Consider the following 25,579-nt stretch of genomic DNA (forward strand, 5'->3'; position numbering starts at 1 on the left):
CTCAGGCCTGGAACTCAGGTGCCAGTTTAACTCCTCCTTGGATCCCAGCTGTTCTCTGCTCAGCAGGGAGCCGGTCACAAGGCCAAAGGTGGCAGGAAGGAGATTTGCATGAAGACACCCCTTCTGAGCATAAGAGAGGCCCAGAGGCCCCACCCCAGCTGTGAGCTCAGAGGCAGAGCTCAGGGCGTCCCCACCATGGCCTGGACCCGTCTCCTGCTCCCCCTCCTCACTCTTTGCACAGGTGCTGCCCCCAGGCTCAGCCCGAAAAGTGACCAGAGCTCAGCCTGGTCCAGAACTTCAGCTCAGCACAGGAGCTGCCGCAGGGGGCATGAGGCTGCAGGGATGAGACCCTCTTCCTCACCCTCACTCTCCTCTCCTCTCTTGCAGGTTCTGTGGCCTCTTCTGCGCTGACTCAGCCACCTGCGGTGTCTGTGTCCTTGGGACAGACGGCCAGGATCACCTGCCAGGGAGACAGCTTAGGAAACTATTATGCTCAATGGTACCAGCAGAAGCCAGGCCAGGCCCCTATGCTGGTCATTTATGGTGATAGCAACCTGGAGTCAGGGATCCCTGACCGATTCTCTGGTTCCAAATCAGGCAAAATTGCCACGCTGACCATCAGCAGGGCCCAGGCCGAGGACGAGGCTGACTATTACTGTGGGTCAGCTGACAGCAGTGATTATGTTCACAGTGACACAGGCAGACAGGGAAGTGAGACACAAACCCCCTCCCCGTCTGGCTCACACTCTCCTCCAGCCCCCAGGAGGACTGTGGAAGAACAGTGACAGGTCTGGCCCAGTTCCCCCAGATCTGAGCTCCCCAGGCTGCCCCTCCTCCCAGCCCTCCAGGCAGGCTCTGCACAGGGGGCTCAGGAGTGGATTATGGCTGGCAGGACCAGGCTGTCTTAGTGCTGTCTGGCCAGGTCGGGAACTTTGGCCAGAGGCCCTGTATGGAAGGACAGACAGAGGGACACATCCCTCCAGTGATAGTTTTCCCCACATTTCCATATCGTGGTCACTGGGCCCCTCTTGGCCCAACTGTCTAGGATTTGACCACAGAATGTCCCATCCCATCTGATGCTGAAGCCCCAGGCCCCCATGGCAGCTGGGATTCTGAATGGAGCACACCAGAGCAGTGGGCATTCTAGCATCTACCTCCTTCTCTCTTCTGGCCTCGTCTACTCATCCACAGCTGCTGGGAGCCTGTGACAACTCACAGCAGTGCCCTCACGGGGAAATGCTGTTGGTGCAGAAAATGGCCCCTACCCCAGTTTATCCCCCTGGTCAGAGAGGTTCAGGTGAATGATGGCTGAGGCCACCATCCCCAGGCTCTGACTCAGTTTAGGATGACCCGAATGGGCCAGCTTTAACTCTCCTGCAGAACCCCGAGTCCCCATTTGTGTGACCAAATCCCGGGTCCCTCCCCTCTGTCCAGTCTCCCCTCCTCATCTCCTTCCAGATTTCCAGGACATGCACTTAACGTCTCAGAATCAGCTTGCAGGGAACCCGATCTAAGTTGGCCAGCTGTTCCCAACATGCTCATCAGGGTCCCGAGGAGGTTATATATACCCGCAAGTCTCTGTTTTCCCACCTAAATCCACAATGTGCTCTTCAAAATCCCCAGTTAGATCTGATTGCCCTTGAATTTTTATAAAAAGGTGCATTGGAGACCAATAAGCTACAGTGAGAATGTTTGTGAAAGAAACTGGCAAAGAATGATTTCTCTATCCAAAGTGATGACTAAAAACTGTCACCACTATCATGCTGTCCTATGATTAGGTGTTTTAAGTGATGGGGACCACCAAGAACATCTATTCTGTTTCAAAGTAGGGCTCCAATTTCACAGTAGATGCCCCCGTTATACCAAAGCCTTAGTTTTCATCTGAAACAGGATCCAGGGAGGAACTGGGTTGATTTTTGCACAGCTATTGACCCATCAGTTGGCTGGATATGTTTCTCCTTCTTGTAAAGAAATAAAACCTTGACATCCTACAATGCATGGCTTTCCTCACAAAAAAAAGCCAGTGTCCAAACTCTTAGACGTACAATGAGGAAATTTCTGGGTGACCTTGGAAAACAGTGAATTTACACCCAAAGACCATTTCCCTGGCAAATGCTTAAACAAACATGTGACAACCTGAACAATGGCACATAGATCTCCTGCTTCACACAGAATTCTAGATTCTCCAGGGGAAAGGTCCACATTAGAAATATTAAAATGCCACCTGTGGATTTTTTTTAAAAGAAAAGCCGAAAGTTTCCTCCAAGTGCACTCCTGTCTTGCATGAGGGTGGATGTCTAATTTGGAAGATGGAAACCACATGGGAAAAAATTACGTTCAAAAAGTATTGACAATTACAGATTATTAAATGTACAATTAACTTGTCACACTAATGGACCATGAACCAGCAACAGATGGTATTTTATGCACCGAATCCCTAAGACCTAAGCAGTAATTCCAGGATTCCTCCAGAGGCGAGATCATGAAAAGGCTGCCCTCGTTGCTTTGAATCTGGAGTGTGTTGTCCTTGGGCTTTCTGTTCAGCCCCACGGGGAGCAGGGCATTGTCAGCCTCCCAGGTGTCAGACGGCCCCAGGGGAGGTGCAGCAGCGCCCCCAGAGGCAGTGGGGAGAACTGACAGGAAGAATCTACAATTCAGGCTGAGAATTTCCCACAGCCCCCTCCTGGCCCAGTCTGGTTCTAGAACACTCAGAAGAGGCTATTATTTAGGGATTAAGACATCTCTCTTCTCTCTAGCCCCCAAGTGAACTTGGCGTTGTCATTCCCTCTCTCAGCCCCTGCCTTTCCCTGTCAAGTGAGCTCCTCGAGTCCTGGGCTCCCAGTCACAGAAGCAAATCTGCAGACATTTATGGAAGGCAGTGACTGGTCAGCCACACGGGACAGTAGACAGGGCTCAGGACCAGAGGCACATGCAGCAGCTAAAGCCCCAGCACGGCTGCATGGTGGATACTTGGCAGGGGAGAGGCACTAGTAACCCCCCCCCGAAGGTCTTCAGCCCTCAGGTAAAGTAGGGAAGGCCGAGGGGTTTGTCTCAACCCGCCTGTGTCAATCCTGTTCCTGCTCCCTGGGCTCCAGCCTGTGCTAAGCAGCTGCAAAGACCCGGATTTATTACGTGTGAATCCCCTTTGCTCCACCTGAACACATGTCACTTCTACCCCTCAAATTCTTAACTCAGAGAACAGATTACACTGGCCCTGAGCTGGGTTTACATCCCAGATCCCTCAAGTTTGCCCTGTCCTTTCAGATCCTCCAACACACCCGACTCCTCCCCGCTGGCCAAGTCTCAGCCCTTCCCACGCTCACTTCTTACTACTTGGTTCTCCCCAGTCCTGAGGGCAGCTCCAGAGTTACCCCTTTGGGGGGGCTCCAACCTCTGATTACAGAACAGCCTGCCTGTCATTGTCTGTCTCTTCTCTGGATTAATTATCCCCACAGCACACACCACGATGGGGTTCTTTCCCCATCACTAGTTTCGTTAACTGATGCATTTGTGCTCAGACTTTTCCTGCTTGGTCGGAATACATTTTTTTTTTTTTAATTTCAGGACTCACTGATGAAAAGCAGAGGCATGAACAGGCGGGACCTATTGTAGTCTCACCAAGACAAGTTCTCTGGGTGATCACAGATTCCACGTGGGACCCAAGATCTTGCCAGCATCCAGGTCCCTTGTCCCTATATGTTGGCCTTGCTTTCATTCTTGTGGATGACAGACCTCAGGATGGCTGCTGCAGCTCCAACTATCACACCATGTTCAAGAGGAAAGGATCTGCGTCGATTCCTGCTATTTCTTTCCTTTACAAGAGCAAGAGTTCCCCGAGATAAACTCCAGCCAACTGACCCTTAAATCCCATAGAACAGTGCTGGGCCACCTGGTCAAACCTGATAGCCAGAGACCTGAAAGAAGCAAGTGTTTGGCTTTTAAATAAACACTGCAGGCAATGTGTAGGTGACCGTGGTGGAGATTCTCTGCCAGGTGTGCAAAGCCACTGTGTCTCCTGCACTGCCCCCCACACAGGATGGAAACACCCTTCAAGCAGGGACTGTGTCCCGTTCATGCTGAATTCCCTGGAGGGAATGTGCCAGCCCAAAGTGGGTCTGAATGAACATTTCCCAGTGGGTGTGGTCCTAACCGTGCCTTTGGACCGAGCCGCCACCCCGCATCAGGCCCATACCCAAAGCTGGCACCAATAAGAGTCACCCCCTGAGGGAGGTGTCCCCACTGCCCATCCCACCTGCGTGACCTCCCACCACGCCACAGACAGGAGCAGGGATGCCTCCGTGAGCCCAGCCCCCTCCTCTTCCAGATGAGCCTGTTCATATCTTCACGGGTAATCTCAGCCCCTCGTGCCAGGACGTGAGGCAGACAGAGCCATGGAGAGGGAGTAAATCCTGATTGGGGTCACCATCCCTGGATCAGGGAAATCACCACCTGAGCAGTGGGCTCTGAAATCTATACCTAGAACTGAGTCTCCGCCTCCAGTGTGGAGCAGCCACCAGGGGGCAGCAGAGGTAGCCCGGCAGAGCCACCTGGAGGAGTGGTGTCCTGGGCAACAGGGCTCCAGTGCAGGGGAAGGAGTAACCAGGACCTCACACCTGATGACAAGTGTCCTTCCGTTTCTACAGTGTCACCTTCACTCTCAAGTACATGTTTCTGTCTCCGTGGGTCCCAAGTCCTGCTCTTGGAGACGGTGCCTTGTTTCCTTGCCCCACACCCACTGCCAGCCCACCTAATACTGCTAAAAAGCCACCGCTGTCCAGAAATGCTCATCCTCCCTGTGACCACACGTTGCCACTCCTTTCCCTGTGCTCGGAGCCCCCGTCCTCCAGACACAGCTGCTCCTACTCCCTGGAAGCTCTCCCACTGCCCTCACACCTGTCCCTCCACTTACCCCTTACAGGGAAGGGGGGAACCAGAAATTTCCACACTTCCTGTTTCCCAGTGTCTGACACACAGCAGTCACTCAATCAGCTTTCCGTAATTTTGATGTTTATGACATATATATTTTCCCAGCAACTGAAGGGAAATGGATTAGGACTGACATTCCCTTGCAGAGTTATTAAACCCTGAAGCCCCCTCTCATTCTCTCACAGAGCAAACATTTCTTTTAGCCCCTTGTCTGTTCCTGCCCCTGAGGCACGATGGGGACACTACAGCCCCAGGAGCTCACAGCCCAGGGCAGACACAGCACCGCAATGGCCTGGAACACTCCACGTGCTTTGTCAAACTGTGAATTTTATTCAGTCTTGGGCCCAGGAGCTGTGATGGGGGGAGAATCCTGTACAGTCTAAGCCTCTTAGTGTTGCCCGTGGAATGAGTTCAGAGAATACAGACCCACCTCTGAGCTCTCAGTGGCCAGGCCCGTCCAGGAGTGAGGCCAGGACTCAGACTGGGCTGGAGATGTCACCCCCAGACTATGGGACAGCAGGTGGAGGAGGATCCCCCGGGCCGAGGCGGGGTCTGCAGGGGCCACCCCTCCCTCTCTGCGTCCCTGGGGGCTGAGCCCTTCTCTGAAACCACAGAGCTCCCCAGGCAGACCCCCTGGGCTCCGGCTGATTCGCACCCCCGGCAGCTCTCTCTCCAGCCAGGGGATAAGAGAGGCCTGGGAGGCGCCCTGCCCAGCCTAGGCCTCGGGGAGCAGACTCGGGGTGCCTCCACCATGGCCTGGACGCCCCTCCTCCCCGGCCTCCTGGCTCACTGCACAGGTGCTGCCCCCAGGGTCCGCCTACCCCTGGCCCAGGGCTCGGGGACAGGCTTGGCCCTGACTCTGAGTTCAGCAGGGCACTGCCCGTGGGGACAGGAGACTCCTGGCCCTGCCGCAGGATGGGGGACTGGAGGGGCCGAAATCTCCCCACTGTGCTCACAGCTGTGTGTGAGCCCCGAGGGGCTGCACCTGCCAGAGAAAGTGAGGGGCGTTCTCATTTGTTCAGAGGCTCCATCCACCAGCCAGGCCCATGGGCCCCTGGGGCTGAGACTGACGGGAGGGGGCGCCCTCGGGGCCCAGAGAATCTTTGGAGTTTAGTCCAGGCCAGGCAGGTGGGGGTCTCTGGACATGCGTTCTTCACCTCCAGCCCACCTGTCCTTTTCTCTCCTGCAGGCATTGTGTCCTCCTATGAACTGACTCAGTCGCCCTCGGTGTCGGTGTCCCTGGGACAGACGGCCAGGATCACGTGTGGGGGGAACAACATTGGAAGTAAATATGTTCAACGGTACCAGCAGAAGCCGGGCCAGGCCCCTGTGCTGGCCATCTATGGTGATGGCAACCGTCCCTCGGGTATCCCTGACTGGATATCTGCCTCCAAATCGGGGAACATGGCCACCTTAACCATTAGCGGAGTCCGGGCTGAGGACGACACTGACTATTACCATCAGTCATATGACAGCAGTTATAATCCTCATGGTGACACAGGCAGATGGAGAAGTGAGATCCTAACCTCCCTGCCTGGCTGGGCGCTCACTCCACCAACCTCGGAGCAGCTGGAGGACAGGCCTGAGGCTCCGGTGTCCTCTGTGCTCTCAGGACCTCTGTTTATGCTGCTGAGAAATGGCGAGTGGGGATTCGGTCCTGAGTCATGGAGACTGTCGTCAGCACCCTTGAGCCAGAGGGTTCCCCTTGCCAGCTGTGTCCTAGGACAGCCGTGTCCCCTCTCCAGGCTCAGCTTCTCCACTGGCTTCTCTCAGGAGGGGGGGAAGATTCCAGATACAGGAAGGAAAGCTTCCGGCCCCTGGTGGCTGCTGGTGGCCCCTGACTCACGGAGCTCATTCTCGTCACTTGTGCCTGATCGTCCTGCACTGAGACCCAGGGCCTCCCCGCAACACCCTGAGGCGGGCCCTCAACACCATTGCCCACAACCCTCTAAGAACTGGGCTTCCCCACGATGCCTGTTCCTTTGTAATTTGACATCTGAAAATTGTCATCAGAAGATTGTAAAATGTTCACATCACTCCTTTACATATATTCATCAGAGTCTAAAAATCATCATGGTTTGATATCCACTGTCCTTAAAATTCTTCTATAACATCCATCTTTCCTTCTGCTTAGACTTGTTTCCATTCCACATCCCTTACTACATTTGGTCTGCTCATACATTTTCATACCTGGAAATCTCATTCATTATCCTATCATACATCTCTGTCATAATAATGTACATTCATTTAAAATTTTTGAATTTGTTTCATTTCCCGTGATCTTAAGTGCTAAAAGGTTTCTCCCACATTGTTATATCCTAATTATTAGCAGCAGAGTTTGATCAAAACAGCATAAACGCATTGACATTTTCATAAATGACTATTAACTAGTGTTGATTCGTGGATCCATCAATTAATATAATTTACCTCTAGAATGAAGTAAGTCCATCATCAAAGCTGTCCTGGCTTGCGTTTCTATATGAAACATGGAGAAACTTTGGTCCATCAATAGGAGTCTTGTAATACAGTGTCACTGCCTGATATGAACTCCTTCCTAGTTATATGCCAAAAATCGTTAGTGGTTGATGGTCAAAAATAGTTTCTCTAAATGATTTATCAGCTGACAGCTCCGTTTCATACTCTTGTAATTTTGTGGAAAGCAAAGGATTGGACGGCCACCACCCGACTTCAAGAGGACTCGTGTGAGAGGCAGTTCGATGCACCTCCAGACCCCTCAGGGATGAGGGCTCATTGCCTCATATACTGGGAGAGCCTGCAAGCCGGCTCCATCCCAGAGTCAGCTTCTCGGGGAACCACCCTCAGAGAGGTGTCACCCAGCCACTTGTCATTCATTTTCTCGGGGATAAACACCGAGAAGGCTTGAGCAGAACTTACTAGTTCAATGTATTGCTCCTTTACTTAAGAGGTCCCTTGTGTAAGAAGATATAAAGATTGGGGAAAATTTAAATATCATCTTAGTGCAGCTTTGCCAATATGATATCTTTTGAGAAAAATACTTGCATCTTATCATGTGTTTTGAGTATATGCTTCCTCCAAAACCTGAGGCTGACTTGAATCGTTCAATCTATGGAAGAGTCTGACCGAGTGATCTAATTTGCACAGCCAGTCCTCACTGCCAAATGTACTATTCGGACGATGTCCTGTTGGAAGCCTTCCCACTGTATTTGTCAATACAAGTAAACATGTTAGTGGGCATTTTGAGGAACATCATAAATCACTGAAAATTAAAAGATGTGTCTGGTGAGATCAACATTAAAATGATGTAAATCTTCTGCGTTCACTTATCTACATTTATAACTTTTTAAAAACAAGGTAAGTCACAAGGCTATTTGTCGTTATTTAATTAGCAACAGATACTATGGGACACCATGTGAGAAATAAATGTCAGAGTATTTAGTGGTTTGGCTTTTAGTAAGAATGAAGTAAGAATCGAATATAAATCACATTAGTCTTGTTAGCCATCAGGACGGAAGCATTTCCTATGAATGGAACAAGGATGTGAGAATGTTCCATTCTCTTGGACCACCCTCCCAGGGTCCCAAGAGGATTCAACCGGCTGATAGTTGCTGGTGGAACAGTTAAAGGACCAATGGCTGCTACAAAGCCACCACCTGCCAAAGTGGGGTCTCCTCGCCGTGGGAGTGTACCCGTCCCAGGTGTCAGTCCAAGCCTTTGGAAAGGACCTGGAAAACAGGTTCTGCCCTACGAATATAAACCCACCCGGTCAGGTGGGGCAGGACCTGCTGGGCTCTGGCCATGCCCACTCCAGCACAGGGAAGGGTTGGGCAGACCCTGCAAAAAGCAGTTCCTTGAGCTGGAGGTAACTGGTTTCTCCCAAGTTCCAGACACAGTCAAGACTAGAGTGAGATGAGTAAGACACCCTCCTTGTCTGAGAAATTTAAGGAAGTGCCCCAAAACTCAGTAATCAAGAAAAATAATATTTTGGGAATTCCCTGGAGGTCCAGTGGTTAAGACTCCATGCTTTCACTGATGAGGTCACGGGTTCAATCCCTGGCTGGGGAACTAAGATCCCATAAGCCCCATGGCACGGCCAAATTAAAAAAAAAAAAAAAAAGATAAATAATATTTAATGCAATATTTTTAAAAATTGAAATTAAAGCCCCCCAAAATCCATATGAGTAAAGCACTGAAACAGTAAGTAAAGTGAGGATCTGACCATGCACCGGTGTGACTCACCTTAAGCACCCCCACCCCAGGACAAGCCGGGACTCCAGGAAGATGAAGAACAGAGTCTAGCCCCTGCACCCCTTCCTCCCCCTCACGGGAACCCCCCCGCCCCCACCCTCAGGTCTCACGCCTCCCACGAGCCACATTTTCTGGCGTTGCCTCCCTTGACAGCTGGTTTCTGCTGCCCTGTACCGGGCCCTCCCCCTCGGGCTGCATCCCCGGTGGCTGGACTGGGAGAGTTAGAGGTTAAAGCATGGAAATTTTCCAAAGCCCCCAGTTCCAGGCCGTGTCCCACCACCACGTCCAAAAAGGCTGGTCCTCCCGGGTCTCCGGCTGGTACTGGTAAGTCCCAGGACACGGTCTTTACACCAAGTAGCTGTGTGTCTTAGGAAAGAAACTCTCCCTCTCTGTGCTTCAGTTTCTTCATCCGTAGAAGCTACCAGGTCGGTGAGTCTGTGACGTCTCCAGAAGCAGTAGGATTCTCTCCCCATTTGCTGGAGTGGGGGGCTGCACCCCCAGGATCGCCAGAGGAGCTGGGATCTTCAGGGTTCCCCGGGCACCCTTCAGAGGGGGCTCAGGAACCACAGAGCCAGATCCTGATTCCAGAAGCTTTGTCATATCTCCAGACGGACACTTTGTCCCCCTCTGCCTCAGACCCTCCAGGCCCCAAGAGTAAAACACTGAAGGTGTTAAGAGAAGGACCAACCGCTTAAGTTTTGGGGATGGTGGGGAGTGGGGAGCTGGGGAGACCTAGGCCTGGGAGAGAAGACTCCACTCTGACTATAGGCAGGTGTCTGGGGCCTGTGGGATGTAGAATGGGCAGGGGGCTGACCAGCAGGAGGCAGGGGGCGCCCCTGACACGGGAGCAGGGCAGAAGTGACTGGACATGACACACCCCTCCACTCCAGGGGAGATGGGTGGGGGCGGGGCACAGAGGAGCCAGGGACCCTGAGCAGGGGATCTGCTGAACAGGACAGCTGGACCCAGACCTCTCTGGCTCAGCCTGAATCCAGCCCTCGGCCATTCTCGGTCCAGGGAGGGGGTGGGGACAAGTCTGGGCGGCCAGAGCTGCAGCTGCACCAGCTGGGAAGGCCCTGCCCATCCCCCGAGGGTCCCCAGCGTCCAGCCAGACCAGGATTTCCGATTGCAGCCACCACAGGAGGATGTGGTCTGCGGTGGCGGCTGCCCAGAGACCGTGGCAGGTACAGGGTGGAGGCTGGGGCACAACTGGAATCACCGAGTTCAGGGACAGCCCCTTTTTCTCCCCGAAATCTGGGGCTGTCCCCAGTGGGTGGGGGGGACCACAGCTTCTGGGCCCCGGGCAGTGGGTGAGTGTCACACCCACACAGGGGTGCGGGGAGGGAGCAGATTCAGCCTGGACCCTGGGGCAGGGGCAACGCAGCCCCCAAGGTGCAAGGGGCCCAGGTCCCAGGCTGGAGTGGGCCAAGCACCACAATGGGGAGAAGCTGGACTGAATCAGGGCCTCCCAGGGGCTCCCCCATATCCTGCATGATGGCTGGTAGGGCACCCACACCCTGTTACTGTTCAATGCCTGGCCCATGTCCAAGGCCAGGGATCTGTCTGTGTGTGCTGTATAGTCCAGCCCTCAGCACCCGGCCCGGCAGCCTGGGGTTCCCCCTAGCTGCTTTATGAGTTTGGTCAAACTGTGAGGTTTTGATCACCATCATCACCTTCCTTCCCTCCTTCCCCCATCACAACCATCATTATCAAGAGCTGTGGAGGGTCTGGGATTTGTTCCTGCCCGCAAGCTAAAAAGTGAGCCTGCCGCAGTTGCACAGATGCTGGCGGACACAAGATGCTGGGTTGGAGACAAAGGCCAGCATGTTACTCCCAGCAAGAGAGGCAGCCGGCATGTCAGCATCATCCTGCGCTGGTTCTCTGAACCCCACAGGGTGATGCAAAGGGGCCAGGAGACACCTGCACATCCACGCTGGGGACCCCAAATCTTTTCTGCCGGACAGTAAGCATGTTTTGCTCCAGAGGGAGATGCTATCTCTACCCTCCAGGGTCATTCATTACACAAACATACTCGAAAAGATGATCCAAAACAAAGGCAATCAGTTCCTTTGCTCATGAGACGTGCAGAAATACAGAGATCCGTGGACATTGTCTCCCAGGGACCCTCATCTATATGAAGAAAATGAAGTCCCAAGCTGTGTGCCTGTTAACGCATCCCATGGAACAGGCTGGACCGATTTTCACCCAATGTAGCAGGAAAGTTAAGGAGCATCGGCCTCAAAACGTGGGCCAGGGCTTCCCTGGTGGCGCAGTGGTTAAGAGTCCACCTGCCAATGCAGGGGACACGGGTTCGTGCCCCGGTCCGGGAAGATCCCACATGCCGCGGAGCGGATGGGCCCGTGAGCCATGGCCGCTGAGCCTGCGCGTCCGGAGCCTGTGCTCCGCAATGGCAGAGGCTGCAGCAGTGGGGGACCTGCGTACCGCAAAAAAAAAAAAATCACGGGCCAGACACCTCTGAAAGGGCCCTCCCAGGAAAGTCACTTTGGGGTCCATCCCTGGGAGGCCTCTTTCAGATTTGCTGAAACAGAAGATTGGGAGGGCTGCAGAGCTGGACTTAAGTTGACATAGATATTAGAGCTCCTGTGGCCAGAGAGCAACTGGAAAGCCAGAGGGTAGGTGCTGGCTGTGACAAGTGGGAACTTGCAACCTGCCACTTGGAGTTCTTCCTATACCCGGCAGCCTGACAGCACCAGGACCTAGAGGGAGGGGCATGCCCTGGAGCTGCGTGAGGGCCAGGCCTCTTGACGGTGTGGCATCAGGAAAGTACGGAAGCTGCTTGAACATCAATTTCTTCATCTTCAAACAGGGGAGAAAAAAAAAAATCTCAGCTCAGCAGGGAGCCGGCCCGGTTGTCAGCACTGGATAGACAGCATCCCTCTCATCACTGGATTGTGTGTTATCTCCCTGGGCTTCAAAACGGACCCCAGCCTAAGCAAACACGTGATCACACTGATCCTCAAGGCCTTCCTACGGCAAAGGAACTGCCCCTATTTTACAGATAAGGAAACTGAGGCCCAGAGGGAACCTCGGTCTGGTTGGTGTCAACATTCATGACTTGACGTTTCTCCTTGAACGACGGGTATAGAATCACTCCCGCAGGGCCCTTGCCTGGCTGAGAAGCTGAGTGAGGAGTTGACCAGGGACACTAGCCAGGCTTGGCCAAACCAACCAAGGAAGGGCGATCTTGACTGGCCGGAGTGAAGGCTGCAGGGACCAAGCCAGAGGGCTGGTCAGAAGAGAAGCCCCAGCCCACTGCACTCAGGCCTCACTGACTTATTCCACGGGAACTCGGCTGCCCTCCCCGGCCCCTCCAGGCCCCAGGGAGATGCTCCACAGCCCAGGGACGCAGTTGCAGAACAGGGAAGGAGAATAGGGCAGGTGTGCCCGACCCAGGGACCCGGGGGCGGGGCTGGTGGGCGGGCTTTGCTGTGAAGCCCTTGAGCCCTGGATCCTGACCACAGCAGAGCAGTTAGCAAAGGCCCCCCTGGGAGAGGCCCCAGGAGTAACAGCCATGGATCCTGAAGGGGGCCAGGTGCCGGGGGCAGGGACAGAAAAGGCCCATGCAGAGGACAGGGCCACGAGGGCCAGGATGCCCTGGGACGGCCACTGCCAACAAGGGGAACTGGGGGCACCTGCCGATCCCCCTCCAGGGAGCCCACACCAGCAGGTTGGCCAAGGCGCCTTTGACCCTGAGGGCACATGAGGCCCAGGTCAGGCCAGGTGGGCCCATGAACACCCCAGGGGTCAGAGCTCTGTCCCCAGGCAGCCCTGGCCTCTAATAGTACTGGGCCTGGCCATGGGCACCCATGGCCTGCTGCCCTTGATGGCAGCATGGCCCCCCACATGGAAGCCCCGGGAAATCTCCAGCCTCTGGAGACTGTGGGACAGGTAAGAGGCCGAGGGAGTTGTGGTACAGGGGGACTGGAGGTCCCTTTGACGGGGTGCAGGGGTGAATGACTATAGAAGAGAGCGGCAAGAAGGGAGAATCATCCGTAAAGAAGGGACCTGAGCAGACAGTGGCTTTATTTAAAGTGTTGACATTTTGTCTAGTGTGAATTTGTTTGTATTGATTTTTCTTCCTTAATACTATATTAAAGTATTATTTATCTCAATGACTGGATTTTTTTGGTGCCCCTTAAGTTTTGTGCCCAAGACTGGTGCCTCACTTGCCTCGCCCTGGACCTCTGAGCAGGGAGAAACAGGGCAGCAGGGGCAGGACGTACCCAGAAGACACTAATCACTTTAGGGGCAGCAGCCCCACAAGGCAGGTCCTGCCATCATCCCCATCTTACAGACAGGGATAGAGGTCCAGAAAAGTGAGGCAACCTGCCCAAGTTCACACAACACATGGGCACGGTCCCAGGACTGTGGAAATCCCGGGACTGAACAGGCACCAGCATGTCCTGTGTTTTAAGAAAATGGTGCAAGAGAAGGGGCAGTTTACAAGGCGTCCAGAGAAGGAAGCAAGTGTTTGGCTTGGTGTCCCCCAAGGAGGCCAACTCCTCAACTAAATTCCTGAGTGTTTAACTGGGGCCAAGCCTGAACAAAGCGGGGTCATATCCAGGCATTGGGCAGACCCATGGGTCATTTTAGGAGCAGTAAGATGGGAGGGGGGATGCCCGAGCTGGTCTTACAGATCCAGGGTGTTGACACGTGACAGGGCGCTCCAGGCAGAGGGAATGGTGGGGGGTCCGAGGAGGAGAGTGAGGTGGCACAGGCCCGCAGGGAGCCTCCAGAGCCGGGGAGAGCGGGGTGCAGACTGCTGGGGTCTTGTACACCTCATCCTTTATCCTGGGGTCCAGGAGGAGTCACTGAAGGATTTAAGTGGGGAGCTGTCAGAGTCAGGTTAGTGTTTTGAAAAAATGGCTCCAGATCGGAGACCAGTGTGAGGCCAGATTAGAGGATGGAGAAGGGGCAGTGGAAAGGGGATGGGGATGGGGTGCTGGTCCATGGTGACCAGGTACCAATATCTCCTATGGAATTGGCAAGTGAATTTAAAGTGACATTATCATGATGGGGAGGAACGGGCACAGTCACGAACTGTCTATAAAAGACTAAAATGTACACCCTTTTTAGCAATATGCAGTGAGTCATAAAAGAAAGCGTATTTCTTTAAATTGTGTAATTCCACTTCTAGGAATTCATCCTGAGCAGAGGGTGAGGGGAACAACCAAAGATGTAACCAAAGGTTTACAAGCAAGAAACTCAACATTATTAATGATGGGAGAAAACTGGAAATAACCTAGATATCCAGCAGAAAGCGTGTGACAAAATACAGCATGGAATATCCATCATAAGGAATCTTACACAAACCTCCAAAATTGTATTTCTGAAATTGGGTTTTTAAAGTATGTGTGCATTTTCAAAAGCCTGTCAGAAAATGTAGAAAAATGTCAATGGTGTGTCTCTGGCAGGTGGGATTTCATCTAGTTTCAATTTTTTACCTTATAATTTTCTGTAGTTATGAAAATGTTCACAAGAAGATATATTTCATTTTTATCTTCGAAAATAATTTTTAATACCAGAGTACTATGTGTTTTAAAAAAAGATTAAGCACAGAAGTATATTAGCCTGCAACTAGCTTTTTCAACAGTCTGTTGAGATTTTCTGTATCAGCCCATATGAATCCCCCATGTTCTCCACACAGCTTTGTAAGACTTCAAAGTTTGGATGAAGCAGCATGTCTTTAATGATTCCCCTGTTAATGAACATTTAGGTTGTTTCCACTTAAAAATGTAAATTACAAGAGATGCTACATGGAGACCCCCAACGTGTGTAGCTGTGTATCCATACTAAGTACACTGTGTATCTCCACGGGATAGATGCCTAAAAGTGGGATTGCTGGATCAGAGAGAACAGGCTTTGAAATTTTCGTAGGAGATGCCAGTGGTCCTCCCAAAAGTCTGTTCCAACTTACTCTCACCACAGTGAATGACAGTGCCTTTCCCTCTCCATTGTTGCCAATAATGTGACAGGGTGGATCTTTTTTTATTTTGCATGTCTGATGAGCAAAAATGAGAACAAATGTGTTTGTTTATTTGATCGTTGGTGAAACTTATTTTTCTTTCATATTTTTATTGACTGATTTTATTTCTTCTGTGAATTCACCAGTCATAATTTTGCCTGGTTTATTTTTCGTTCGTTTGGTTGTATTTTCTTAAAGATCCATAAGAAACTCTCCATCTATTTGGGATAGTAACCCCTTATTAAGTATGTACATTGTAAATATTTTTCCCTGATCTGTTTTACACCTTTTGTTCGTGGGGTCTTTCACCATAAAACCTTTTTAATTTTTATATGTCAGATTGGTGGTTTTTCTTTACAGTGTCTGTGATCTGTGGCAAACATAGGGAAGGCATATTCATTTCTATTTTTTTCTATTTTATTCAGGTATTTTCATTGTTTTGGTGTTTGTTTTTACTTCACCTGGAGTTTATTTTTGGGTAGGTGGGAATATAACCTTATATATTTTCCAAATGGAGAGCCAATCATCATATATTTGTTGAATACAAACATAGCTTTTATCCAATACTGAATTATGGATTTATCACATCCTCTCTGTGGTTCTGTTGATCTAATGATCAATTCCCACATCCTTTCCACCCTGTTTTAATTATTGTAGCTTTACAATGTGTTTCTGTACCTGGTAAAGAAGAACCCTGTCGTTATTATTCTCATTCAGAATATTTGTGTCTCTTCTCCATCATTATTCTTACTGTTGGACTTCAGAATCGGTTCACTAATTTTCAAAAATTATTCCTTTGATGTTGTGCTTGTAATTTCATGAAGTATATGGATTCATTTGAGGGGAACTGATGTCTTCGCTGTTGTGTCCATTAGTCAAGTTGTGTTATATTTTATCCATGCAAATCTTGCACATTTTCTGTTAAGTTTATTCCTAGGACTTTTAATAGAATTTTTATTGAGGTTGTCAGTGTTTCCCAAATTTCATCTCCTCAATAGTTCCCTATTGCTCTTGTGTTCAATCATTTTGGTTAATTCTTGTATTAGTTCTAATAGTCCTTCAGCTGATTGTCTTGGGTTTGTTTTGTTTGTTTGTTGAAGTAAACTAGCCCATCATCTGCAAAGAACAATTTTATCTCATTTTTCCTAACACACTCTTTGCCCCACCTCGTCTCACTTCATGGGCTCGAATCTGTAGAATATTATGAATAATAAAAGTAAGAGTGGGAACCCTGACCTTTAAGATGGTTTTACCTTTAAATGTGAAGGTTGCTATAAGTTTTGGGAGATACTCTTTATCAAGTTGAGGATCTTTCCTTAGATAATTAACTTAATAAAAGGCTGGATATTTGCTTTATTTAACCAGAAATAAGTGTTGAATTTATATTGCTGTTCTGTTAAATTTTGTTTCAAAAATCTTATGTGCACACCTTAAACACAACCATGACCAAATAGTTCCACCGCTCAATTAAAAAAATTCTTCTCCCAATGCAAAGGGTTACTTTCTGATTTAGATAAACTGCATTGGGAGATACAGGGTGCTAAACAGGCTCCTCATCCTCCCACCATGACGCCCCCCACGCTACTGACCAGGGGACCCCACCTCCTCCAGGAAAGGAAGGTCCCTGGGATGTGATGTGACACCCAGATGTCTCTCCTGCACCTCTCATGCTTGGGGAAGGATGGAGCCCCGCTTCCCAGGGCTAAAGTTGCTGGTGGGGTGGGGTTCCCCCTCAGCCTCCCCGAGGACAGACCAGCCCCCATGACAAGGAGGGTGGCCCTGGGGCCTCTGTGCAGCTGCAGGTGGGCCTGGGCAGGGGGTGGAGGGGGTGTCAGGAGGGTTTATGTTCAAGACTGTGTCACGGTGTGCTGCGTTCGGCGGAGGGACCAAGCTGACCGTCCTGGGTGAGTCTCCCCCTTCCCCTCCTCTTCGGGGTCCATGGTGAAATTTGGGCAGATTTTCTTGTCTTTTCCCTCCTGTCTGGGGCTGGAGTCTCACTCTCCGGAGCCTGTCACCTTCACCCTCTAGGCTGTCCATTGCCCCCAAGCCTGTCTTTCTTCACAGAACCTGGTGGGCATGGTGGGGACAGGCTAAGTGACCCTCCTGCCACCCCTCGCTCTTCCCATCCCGAGCCTTCCCTCCAGGCCCTTCTTCTCTGGATGCTGGGATGTCAGCTCCCTCCTCAGGGAGCCGAGCCCCGAGGTCTGAGGAGAAGGGAGGGGCTGAGGCCCAAGGAATGGGGGTCTCAGGCTGGGGCACTGGGTCCAGGGATGTGGGAAGGACACTGGAAAGAGCTGGACAGAGCATGGGTGTCATCCTGGGATCTTTCTGCTCAGGGACCCAAATGGGGGCTAGTGAGGGACCCCAGAGCCAGGGGCCTTGGAGAGTGGAGGAGGGAACAGTACACGGGGGAAGGGTAGACGAGTGTCCCGTTGAGAAGGTGACCTCAGGGTGCTAGGTCCCCATCCTCCACCCAGCAAGCAGGTCACCCCAGGCCGCACAGATCTCAGGACACTCGGGCCTTAAGGGTCACCGCACCCAGTTACACACTGGACGTGAGCCCCTAGCTCAGACGCCCAGCGTGGGGATTCCTGATAGGGACAGGTGACAGGAACTGACCCGGCCAGGCAGACAGATGTCCCAGGACAGACAGATCCCCAGCGGGACTTCACAGGTCAGGGGACCCCTCAGAGCAGACACAGCCCCAGGCTCAGAACGCAATGTTCACCCACATGGAAACTCTCATTTGCGGGACTCCCTGGACCCCAGCCCTGGGGCTGACGCTCCCTCCACCCTGGCAGCCCTGGAGGGGTCTCTGTGGTCTCTGTGGCAGCCCTAGAGGGTTGGGGGCTGCGAGGCTGGTGTTAGGGGGACTGTGGGCAACAAAGCCCCCCGCAAAAGGGAAGAGAGCCTGAACGGGGGACAGACAGACGACCTGTATGAGGACACCAGACGAGAACCAGGGGAAGATCTCAGAAAGATAAATGCCCAGGACAGACAGACACCCAGGAAAGAGGGGACCTCAGGGTGGACGCCAGGCAACACCAGGGAGCAGAGGGTAGGATGTGGTTTATGGGACGTGGGAGCCTGAGGAAGAGATGGAGACTTGCAAGGGAGCCCCGAACTCCCAGGAGTCGGGCACTGAGGATCCCCTGACAGAAGGTGAGCGACCCCAGCCATGGCTGCCTGACCTCAGGGGAGCAAGGGCCCGCCTGGGATCCATGCACTGGACTTCGGGCACCTGTGCCCGCTTCTCCTGAGGTCAGGGGCTCCCGCGATGGACGCTGCCCCAGTGACCTCCCGTCTCTCCCTCACTTTGCAGGTCAGCCCAAGTCCTCGCCCTCAGTCACTCTGTTCGCGCCCTCCAAAGAGGAGCTCGACGCCAACAAGGCCACCCTGGTGTGTCTCATCAATGACTTCTACCCGGGCAGCGTGACGGTGACCTGGAAGTCAGGCAGCACCACCATCACCAAGGGCGTGGAGACCAGCCAGCCCTCGAAACAGAGCAACAGCAAGTACGCGGCCAGCAGCTACCTGGCCCTGACGGCCAGCGAGTGGAAATCTTATGAGAACGGGGTCAGCTGCCATGTCACGCACGATGGGAAAACCGTGGAGAAGACAGTGTCGCCCTCCGAGTGCTCTTAGGTCCTGGTCCTCACATCCTCAGGGGACTGGAGCCACAGGACCCCTGGAGGGTCTACCCACCCACCCTGGTCCCCCCAGCCCTTCCTCCTGCACCCAATCAACTCTCAATAAAATGTCCTCATTGTCATTCAGAACTCGTGCTCTGCTCGTTTTTCTTTCTGCATTTGGTGTCCTGAACTCAACCATCCTCAAAGGGGAACAAAATCCTCTTATCCTTTAAGAAATCAAGATAGAGGATGGAGTCTTGGGACTCTTGTGAGGAATGGTTTCACTGTCACCCAGGACCCCCCCGCCCCCAGAGAACATTCGAGAACAGGAAATTGGGTCGCTGCAGGAATGGAAGTCTGTCCACCCTCCCTACCCTCCTCCATGTTTCCTCCTCCGTGTGGACCACCTCCACATCTGATTGTCCCGGTCACAGTGTTTGGTTGCCAGGGCCCCAGGACAATACCTCAGCTCCCTTCCCTGGAATCCTCAGCACCACATTCTGGATTGTGTAGCCCTCAGGAGTCCGTCGGTTCTGTAGATGATGACCCACCGATTCCATGTGTCCTTTTGCTCAAAACCCACCCTGGTAATTCCGCATGACCTCGTCCTAGAGTTCCCACGCCCCTCATGGCACCTCCTGCTCGCACCTCCCTAGGGAAACAGCCCTGTGCCCCTCCCCCAGGCCTTCCGGTCACACTCTGCACAGGACCCACAGTCCCTGACCCTGGTCACTCATCGCACACTCCCTCTAGACAGTCCTCCTCCCACTTGTGTCAGGAGGGTCCCGGCTGCCTTCAAGGCTCCTGGGACGAGGCCAGCTCTGCTCTCACCAATCTCTCGGTGGCCAGCCCACCACCTACCCACCACAAATGCCAGTGAAAACCATGTGAGTGGTCGATGGGGCCATGAGTCTAACGTCAAGTTTCGGTCTAGGACGGTGCCGTGGACTTGACTGTGTACTGATTCACCATCTTAGATCTGGAATGAGATCTCAGATCAGTGAGATTATTGCTGTAGGAGCTACACAGGACAGGGACCCGAGTGGTTAGAAAGGCAGACACACACACAGACACACACGCACATGCGCGCACACCGGCACACACCGAGTTACTGCAAACTTGGCCGTGTTGGACCTGCCTCTAGGGCACTGGAGCCTCCAGAATCCCTGTGGCCTCGCTCTGCAGAGAGCACAGCTCCATCCCCTCAGGGTGCTAAACAGGCTCCTCACCCTCCCACCATGACGTCCCCCCACGCTACTGACCAGGGGACCCCACCTCCTCCAGGAAAGGAAGGCCCCTGGGATGTGATGTGACGCCCAGATGTCTCTCCTGCACCTCCCATGCCTGGGGAAGGATGGAGCCCCGCTTCCCAGGGCTGAAGTTGCTGGTGGGGTGGGGTCCCCCCTCATCCTCCCCGAGGACAGACCAGCCCCCATGACAAGGAGGGTGGCCCTGGGGCCTCTGTGCAGCTGCAGGTGGGCCTGGGCAGGGGGTGGAGGGGGTGTCAGGAGGGTTTATGTTCGAGGCTGTGTCACTGTGTTATCCGTTCGGCGGAGGGACCAAGCTGACCGTCCTGGGTGAGTCTCCCCCTTCCCCTCCTCTTCGGGGTCCACGGTGAAATTTGGGCAGATTTTCTTGTCTTTTCCCTCCTGTCTGGGGCTGGAGTCTCACTCTCCGGAGCCTGTCACCTTCACCCTCTAGGCTGTCCATTGCCCCCAAGCCTGTCGTTCTTCACAGAACCTGGTGGGCATGGTGGGGACAGGCTAAGTGACCCTCCTGCCACCCCTCGCTCTTCCCATCCCGAGCCTTCCCTCCAGGCCCTTCTTCTCTGGATGCTGGGATGTCAGCTCCCTCCTCAGGGAGCCGAGCCCCAAGGTCTGAGGAGAAGGGAGGGGCTGAGGCCCAAGGAATGGGGGTCTCAGGCTGGGGCACTGGGTCCAGGGATGTGGGAAGGACATTGGAAAGAGCTGGACAGAGCATGGGTGTCATCCTGGGATCTTTCTGCTCAGGGACCCAAATGGGGGCTAGTGAGGGACCCCAGAGCCAGGGGCCTTGGAGAGTGGAGGAGGGAACAGTACACGGGGGAAGGGTAGACGAGTGTCCCGTTGAGAAGGTGACCTCAGGGTGCTAGGTCTCCATCCTCCACCCAGCAAGCAGGTCACCCCAGGCCGCACAGATCTCAGGACACTCGGGCCTTAAGGGTCACCGCACCCAGTTACACACTGGACGTGAGCCCCTAGCTCAGACGCCCAGCGTGGGGACTCCTCATAGGGACAGATGACAGGAACTGACCTGGTCAGGCAGACAGATGTCCCAGGACAGACAAATCCCCAGCGGGACTTCACAGGTCAGGGGACCCCTCAGAGCAGACACAACCCCAGGCTCAGAACACAACGTTCACCCACATGGAAACTCTCATTTGCGGGACTCCCTGGACCCCAGCCCTGGGGCTGACGCTCCCTCCACCCTGGCAGCCCTGGAGGGGTCTCTGTGGTCTCTGTGGCAGCCCTAGGGGGTTGGGGGCTGCGAGGCTGGTGTTAGGGGGACTGTGGGCAACAAAGCCCCCCGCAAAAGGGAAGAGATCCTGTATGGGGGACAGACAGACGACCTGTATGAGGACACCAGACGAGAACCAGGGGCAGATCTCAGACAGACAAATGCCCAGGACAGACAGACACCCAGTGGAAAGAGGGGACCTCAGGGTGGACGGCAGGCAGCACCAGGGAGCAGAGGGTGGGATGTGGTTTATGGGATGTGGGAGCCTGAGGAAGAGATGGAGACTTGCAAGGGAGCCCCGAACTCCCAGGAGTCGGGCACTGAGGATCCCCCGACAGAAGGTGAGCGACCCCAGCCATGGCTGCCTGACCTCAGGGGAGCAAGGGCCCGCCTGGGATCCATGCACTGGACTTCGGGCACCTGTGCCCGCTTCTCCTGAGGTCAGGGGCTCCCGTGATGGACGCTGCCCCAGTGACCTCCCGTCTCTCCCTCACTTTGCAGGTCAGCCCAAGTCCTCGCCCTCAGTCACTCTGTTCGCGCCCTCCAAAGAGGAGCTCGACGCCAACAAGGCCACCCTGGTGTGTCTCATCAATGACTTCTACCCGGGCAGCGTGACGGTGACCTGGAAGTCAGGCAGCACCACCATCACCAAGGGCGTGGAGACCAGCCAGCCCTCGAAACAGAGCAACAGCAAGTACGCGGCCAGCAGCTACCTGGCCCTGACGGCCAGCGAGTGGAAATCTTATGAGAACGGGGTCAGCTGCCATGTCACGCACGATGGGAAAACCGTGGAGAAGACAGTGTCGCCCTCCGAGTGCTCTTAGGTCCTGGTCCTCACATCCTCAGGGGACTGGAGCCACAGGACCCCTGGAGGGTCTACCCACCCACCCTGGTCCCCCCAGCCCTTCCTCCTGCACCCAATCAACTCTCAATAAAATGTCCTCATTGTCATTCAGAACTCGTGCTCTGCTCGTTTTTCTTTCTGCATTTGGTGTCCTGAACTCAACCATCCTCAAAGGGGAACAAAATCCTCTTATCCTTTAAGAAATCAAGATAGAGGATGGAGTCTTGGGACTCTTGTGAGGAATGGTTTCACTGTCACCCAGGACCCCCCCGCCCCCAGAGAACATTCGAGAACAGGAAATTGGGTCACTGCAGGAATGGAAGTCTGTCCACCCTCCCTACCCTCCTCCATGTTTCCTCCTCCGTGTGGACCACCTCCACATCTGATTGTCCCGGTCACAGTGTTTGGTTGCCAGGGCCCCAGGACAATACCTCAGCTCCCTTCCCTGGAATCCTCAGCACCACATTCTGGATTGTGTAGCCCTCAGGAGTCCGTCGGTTCTGTAGATGATGACCCACCGATTCCATGTGTCCTTTTGCTCAAAACCCACCCTGGTAATTCCGCATGACCTCGTCCTAGAGTTCCCACGCCCCTCATGGCACCTCCTGCTCGCACCTCCCTAGGGAAACAGCCCTGTGCCCCTCCCCCAGGCCTTCCGGTCACACTCTGCACAGGACCCACAGTCCCTGACCCTGGTCACTCATCGCACACTCCCTCTAGACAGTCCTCCTCCCACTTGTGTCAGGAGGGTCCCGACTGCCTTCAAGGCTCCTGGGACGAGGCCAGCTCTGCTCTCACCAATCTCTCGGTGGCCAGCCCACCACCTACCCACCACAAATGCCAGTGAAAACCATGTGAGTGGTCGATGGGGCCATGAGTCTAACGTCAAGTTTCGGTCTAGGACGGTGCCGTGGACTTGACTGTGTACTGATTCACCATCTTAGATCTGGAATGAGATCTCAGATCAGTGAGATTATTGCTGTAGGAGCTACACAGGACAGGGACCCGAGTGGTTAGAAAGGCAGACACACACACAGACACACACGCACATGCGCGCACACCGGCACACACCGAGTTACTGCAAACTTGGCCGTGTTGGACCTGCCTCTAGGGCACTGGAGCCTCCAGAATCCCTGTGGCCTCGCTCTGCAGAGAGCACAGCTCCATCCCCTCAGGGTGCTAAACAGGCTCCTCACCCTCCCACCATGACGTCCCCCCACGCTACTGACCAGGGGACCCCACCTCCTCCAGGAAAGGAAGGCCCCTGGGATGTGATGTGACACCCAGATGTCTCTCCTGCACCTCCCATGCCTGGGGAAGGATGGAGCCCCGCTTCCCAGGGCTGAAGTTGCTGGTGGGGTGAGGTCCCCCCTCAGCCTCCCCGAGGACAGACCAGCCCCCATGACAAGGAGGGTGGCCCTGGGGCCTCTGTGCAGCTGCAGGTGGGCCTGGGCAGGGGGTGGAGGGGGTGTCAGGAGGGTTTATGTTCGAGGCTGTGTCACTGTGTTATGTGCTCGGCGGAGGGACCAAGCTGACCGTCCTGGGTGAGTCTCCCCCTTCCCCTCCTCTTCGGGGTCCACGGTGAAATTTGGGCAGATTTTCTTGTCTTTTCCCTCCTGTCTGGGGCTGGAGTCTCACTCTCCGGAGCCTGTCACCTTCACCCTCTAGGCTGTCCATTGCCCCCAAGCCTGTCATTCTTCACAGAACCTGGTGGGCATGGTAGGGACAGGCTCAGTGACCTTCCTGCCACCCCTCGCTCTTCCCATCCCGAGCCTTCCCTCCAGGCCCTTCTTCTCTGGATGCTGGGATGTCAGCTCCCTCCTCAGGGTGCCCAACCCCAGGGTCTGAGGAGAAGGGAGGGGCTGAGGCCCAAGGAATGGGGGTCTCAGGCTGAGGTACTGGGTCCAGGGATGTGGGAAGGACACTGGAAAGAGCTGGACAGAGCATGGGTGTCATCCTGGGATCTTTCTGCTCAGGGACCCAAATGGGGGCTAGTGAGGGACCCCAGAGCCAGGGGCCTTGGAGAGTGGAGGAGGGAACAGTACACGGGGGAAGGGTAGACGAGTGTCCCGTTGAGAAGGTGGCCTCAGGGTGCTAGGTCCCCATCCTCCTCCCAGCAAGCAGGTCACCCCAGGCCGCACAGATCTCAGGACACTCGGGCCTTAAGGGTCACCGCACCCAGTTACACACTGGACGTGAGCCCCTAGCTCAGACGCCCAGCGTGGGGACTCCTCATAGGGACAGATGACAGGAACTGACCTGGTCAGGCAGACAGATGTCCCAGGACAGACAAATCCCCAGCGGGACTTCACAGGTCAGGGGACCCCTCAGAGCAGACACAACCCCAGGCTCAGAACACAACGTTCACCCACATGGAAACTCTCATTTGCGGGACTCCCTGGACCCCAGCCCTGGGGCTGACGCTCCCTCCACCCTGGCAGCCCTGGAGGGGTCTCTGTGGTCTCTGTGGCAGCCCTAGAGGGTTGGGGGCTGCGAGGCTGGTGTTAGGGGGACTGTGGGCAACAAAGCCCCCCGCAAAAGCGAAGAGAGCCTGAACGGGGGACAGACAGACGACCTGTATGAGGACACCAGACGAGAACCAGGGGCAGATCTCAGACAGACAAATGCCCAGGACAGACAGACACCCAGTGGAAAGAGGGGACCTCAGGGTGGACGGCAGGCAGCACCAGGGAGCAGAGGGTGGGATGTGGTTTATGGGATGTGGGAGCCTGAGGAAGAGATGGAGACTTGCCAGGGAGCCCCGAACTCCCAGGAGTCGGGCACTGAGGATCCCCCGACAGAAGGTGAGCGACCCCAGCCATGGCTGCCTGACCTCAGGGGAGCAAGGGCCCGCCTGGGATCCATGCACTGGACTTTGGGCACCTGTGCCCGCTTCTCCTGAGGTCAGGGGCTCCCGCGATGGACGCTGCCCCAGTGACCTCCCGTCTCTCCCTCACTTTGCAGGTCAGCCCAAGTCCTCGCCCTCAGTCACTCTGTTCGCACCCTCCAAAGAGGAGCTCGACGCCAACAAGGCCACCCTGGTGTGTCTCATCAATGACTTCTACCCGGGCAGCGTGACGGTGACCTGGAAGTCAGGCAGCACCACCATCACCAAGGGCGTGGAGACCAGCCAGCCCTCGAAACAGAGCAACAGCAAGTACGCGGCCAGCAGCTACCTGGCCCTGACGGCCAGCGAGTGGAAATCCTATGAGAACGGGGTCAGCTGCCATGTCACGCACGATGGGAAAACCGTGGAGAAGACAGTGTCGCCCTCCGAGTGCTCTTAGGTCCTGGTCCTCACATCCTCAGGGGACTGGAGCCACAGGACCCCTGGAGGGTCTACCCACCCACCCTGGTCCCCCCAGCCCTTCCTCCTGCACCCAATCAACTCTCAATAAAATGTCCTCATTGTCATTCAGAACTCGTGCTCTGCTCGTTTTTCTTTCTGCATTTGGTGTCCTGAACTCA

The 25,579-nt window shown here is 54.2% G+C and overlaps 2 protein-coding genes and 1 gene segment (V, D, J or C); all 3 read left to right on the top strand.

The window, feature by feature from the left end:
• Nucleotides 1–175: 175 nt before the first annotated feature.
• Nucleotides 176–22,225, top strand: LOC117307644 (immunoglobulin lambda-1 light chain-like). The gene is made up of 4 exons (XM_073790334.1): nucleotides 176–241; nucleotides 388–683; nucleotides 20,297–20,348; nucleotides 21,769–22,225. Exons 1-4 carry the CDS (start codon nucleotides 196–198, stop codon nucleotides 22,089–22,091), a joined length of 717 nt encoding a protein of 238 aa, XP_073646435.1. The 5' UTR covers nucleotides 176–195; the 3' UTR covers nucleotides 22,092–22,225.
• LOC117307642 (immunoglobulin lambda-1 light chain-like) lies at nucleotides 5,678–18,918 on the top strand. The gene is made up of 4 exons (XM_073790333.1): nucleotides 5,678–5,723; nucleotides 6,116–6,406; nucleotides 17,002–17,043; nucleotides 18,462–18,918. The coding sequence occupies exons 1-4, from the start codon at nucleotides 5,678–5,680 to the stop codon at nucleotides 18,782–18,784; spliced, it is 702 nt and encodes a 233-aa protein (XP_073646434.1). The 3' UTR covers nucleotides 18,785–18,918.
• A 1,369-nt stretch (nucleotides 22,226–23,594) lies between the features above and the next one.
• On the top strand, nucleotides 23,595–25,532 carry LOC117307645 (Ig lambda chain C region-like). The segment is given in 2 exon segments: nucleotides 23,595–23,655; nucleotides 25,076–25,532. Coding segments are annotated over 2 exon segments (384 nt in total).
• Nucleotides 25,533–25,579: the final 47 nt, after the last annotated feature.

The sequence above is a fragment of the Tursiops truncatus genome, chromosome 13 (genome assembly GCF_011762595.2).
Source record: "Tursiops truncatus isolate mTurTru1 chromosome 13, mTurTru1.mat.Y, whole genome shotgun sequence".
Lineage (NCBI taxonomy): Eukaryota > Metazoa > Chordata > Mammalia > Artiodactyla > Delphinidae > Tursiops > Tursiops truncatus.

Coding starts and splice junctions, on each gene's coding strand:
- LOC117307642 (XM_073790333.1), top strand. CDS start 5,678: ATGGCCTGGACGCCCCTCCTCCCCGGCCTCCTGGCTCACTGCACAG. Junction 5,724..6,115: donor CCTCCTGGCTCACTGCACAG/GTGCTGCCCCCA, acceptor TCTCTCCTGCAG/GCATTGTGTCCTCCTATGAA. Junction 17,044..18,461: donor GACCAAGCTGACCGTCCTGG/GTGAGTCTCCCC, acceptor CTCACTTTGCAG/GTCAGCCCAAGTCCTCGCCC.
- LOC117307644 (XM_073790334.1), top strand. CDS start 196: ATGGCCTGGACCCGTCTCCTGCTCCCCCTCCTCACTCTTTGCACAG. Junction 242..387: donor CCTCCTCACTCTTTGCACAG/GTGCTGCCCCCA, acceptor CCTCTCTTGCAG/GTTCTGTGGCCTCTTCTGCG. Junction 20,349..21,768: donor GACCAAGCTGACCGTCCTGG/GTGAGTCTCCCC, acceptor CTCACTTTGCAG/GTCAGCCCAAGTCCTCGCCC.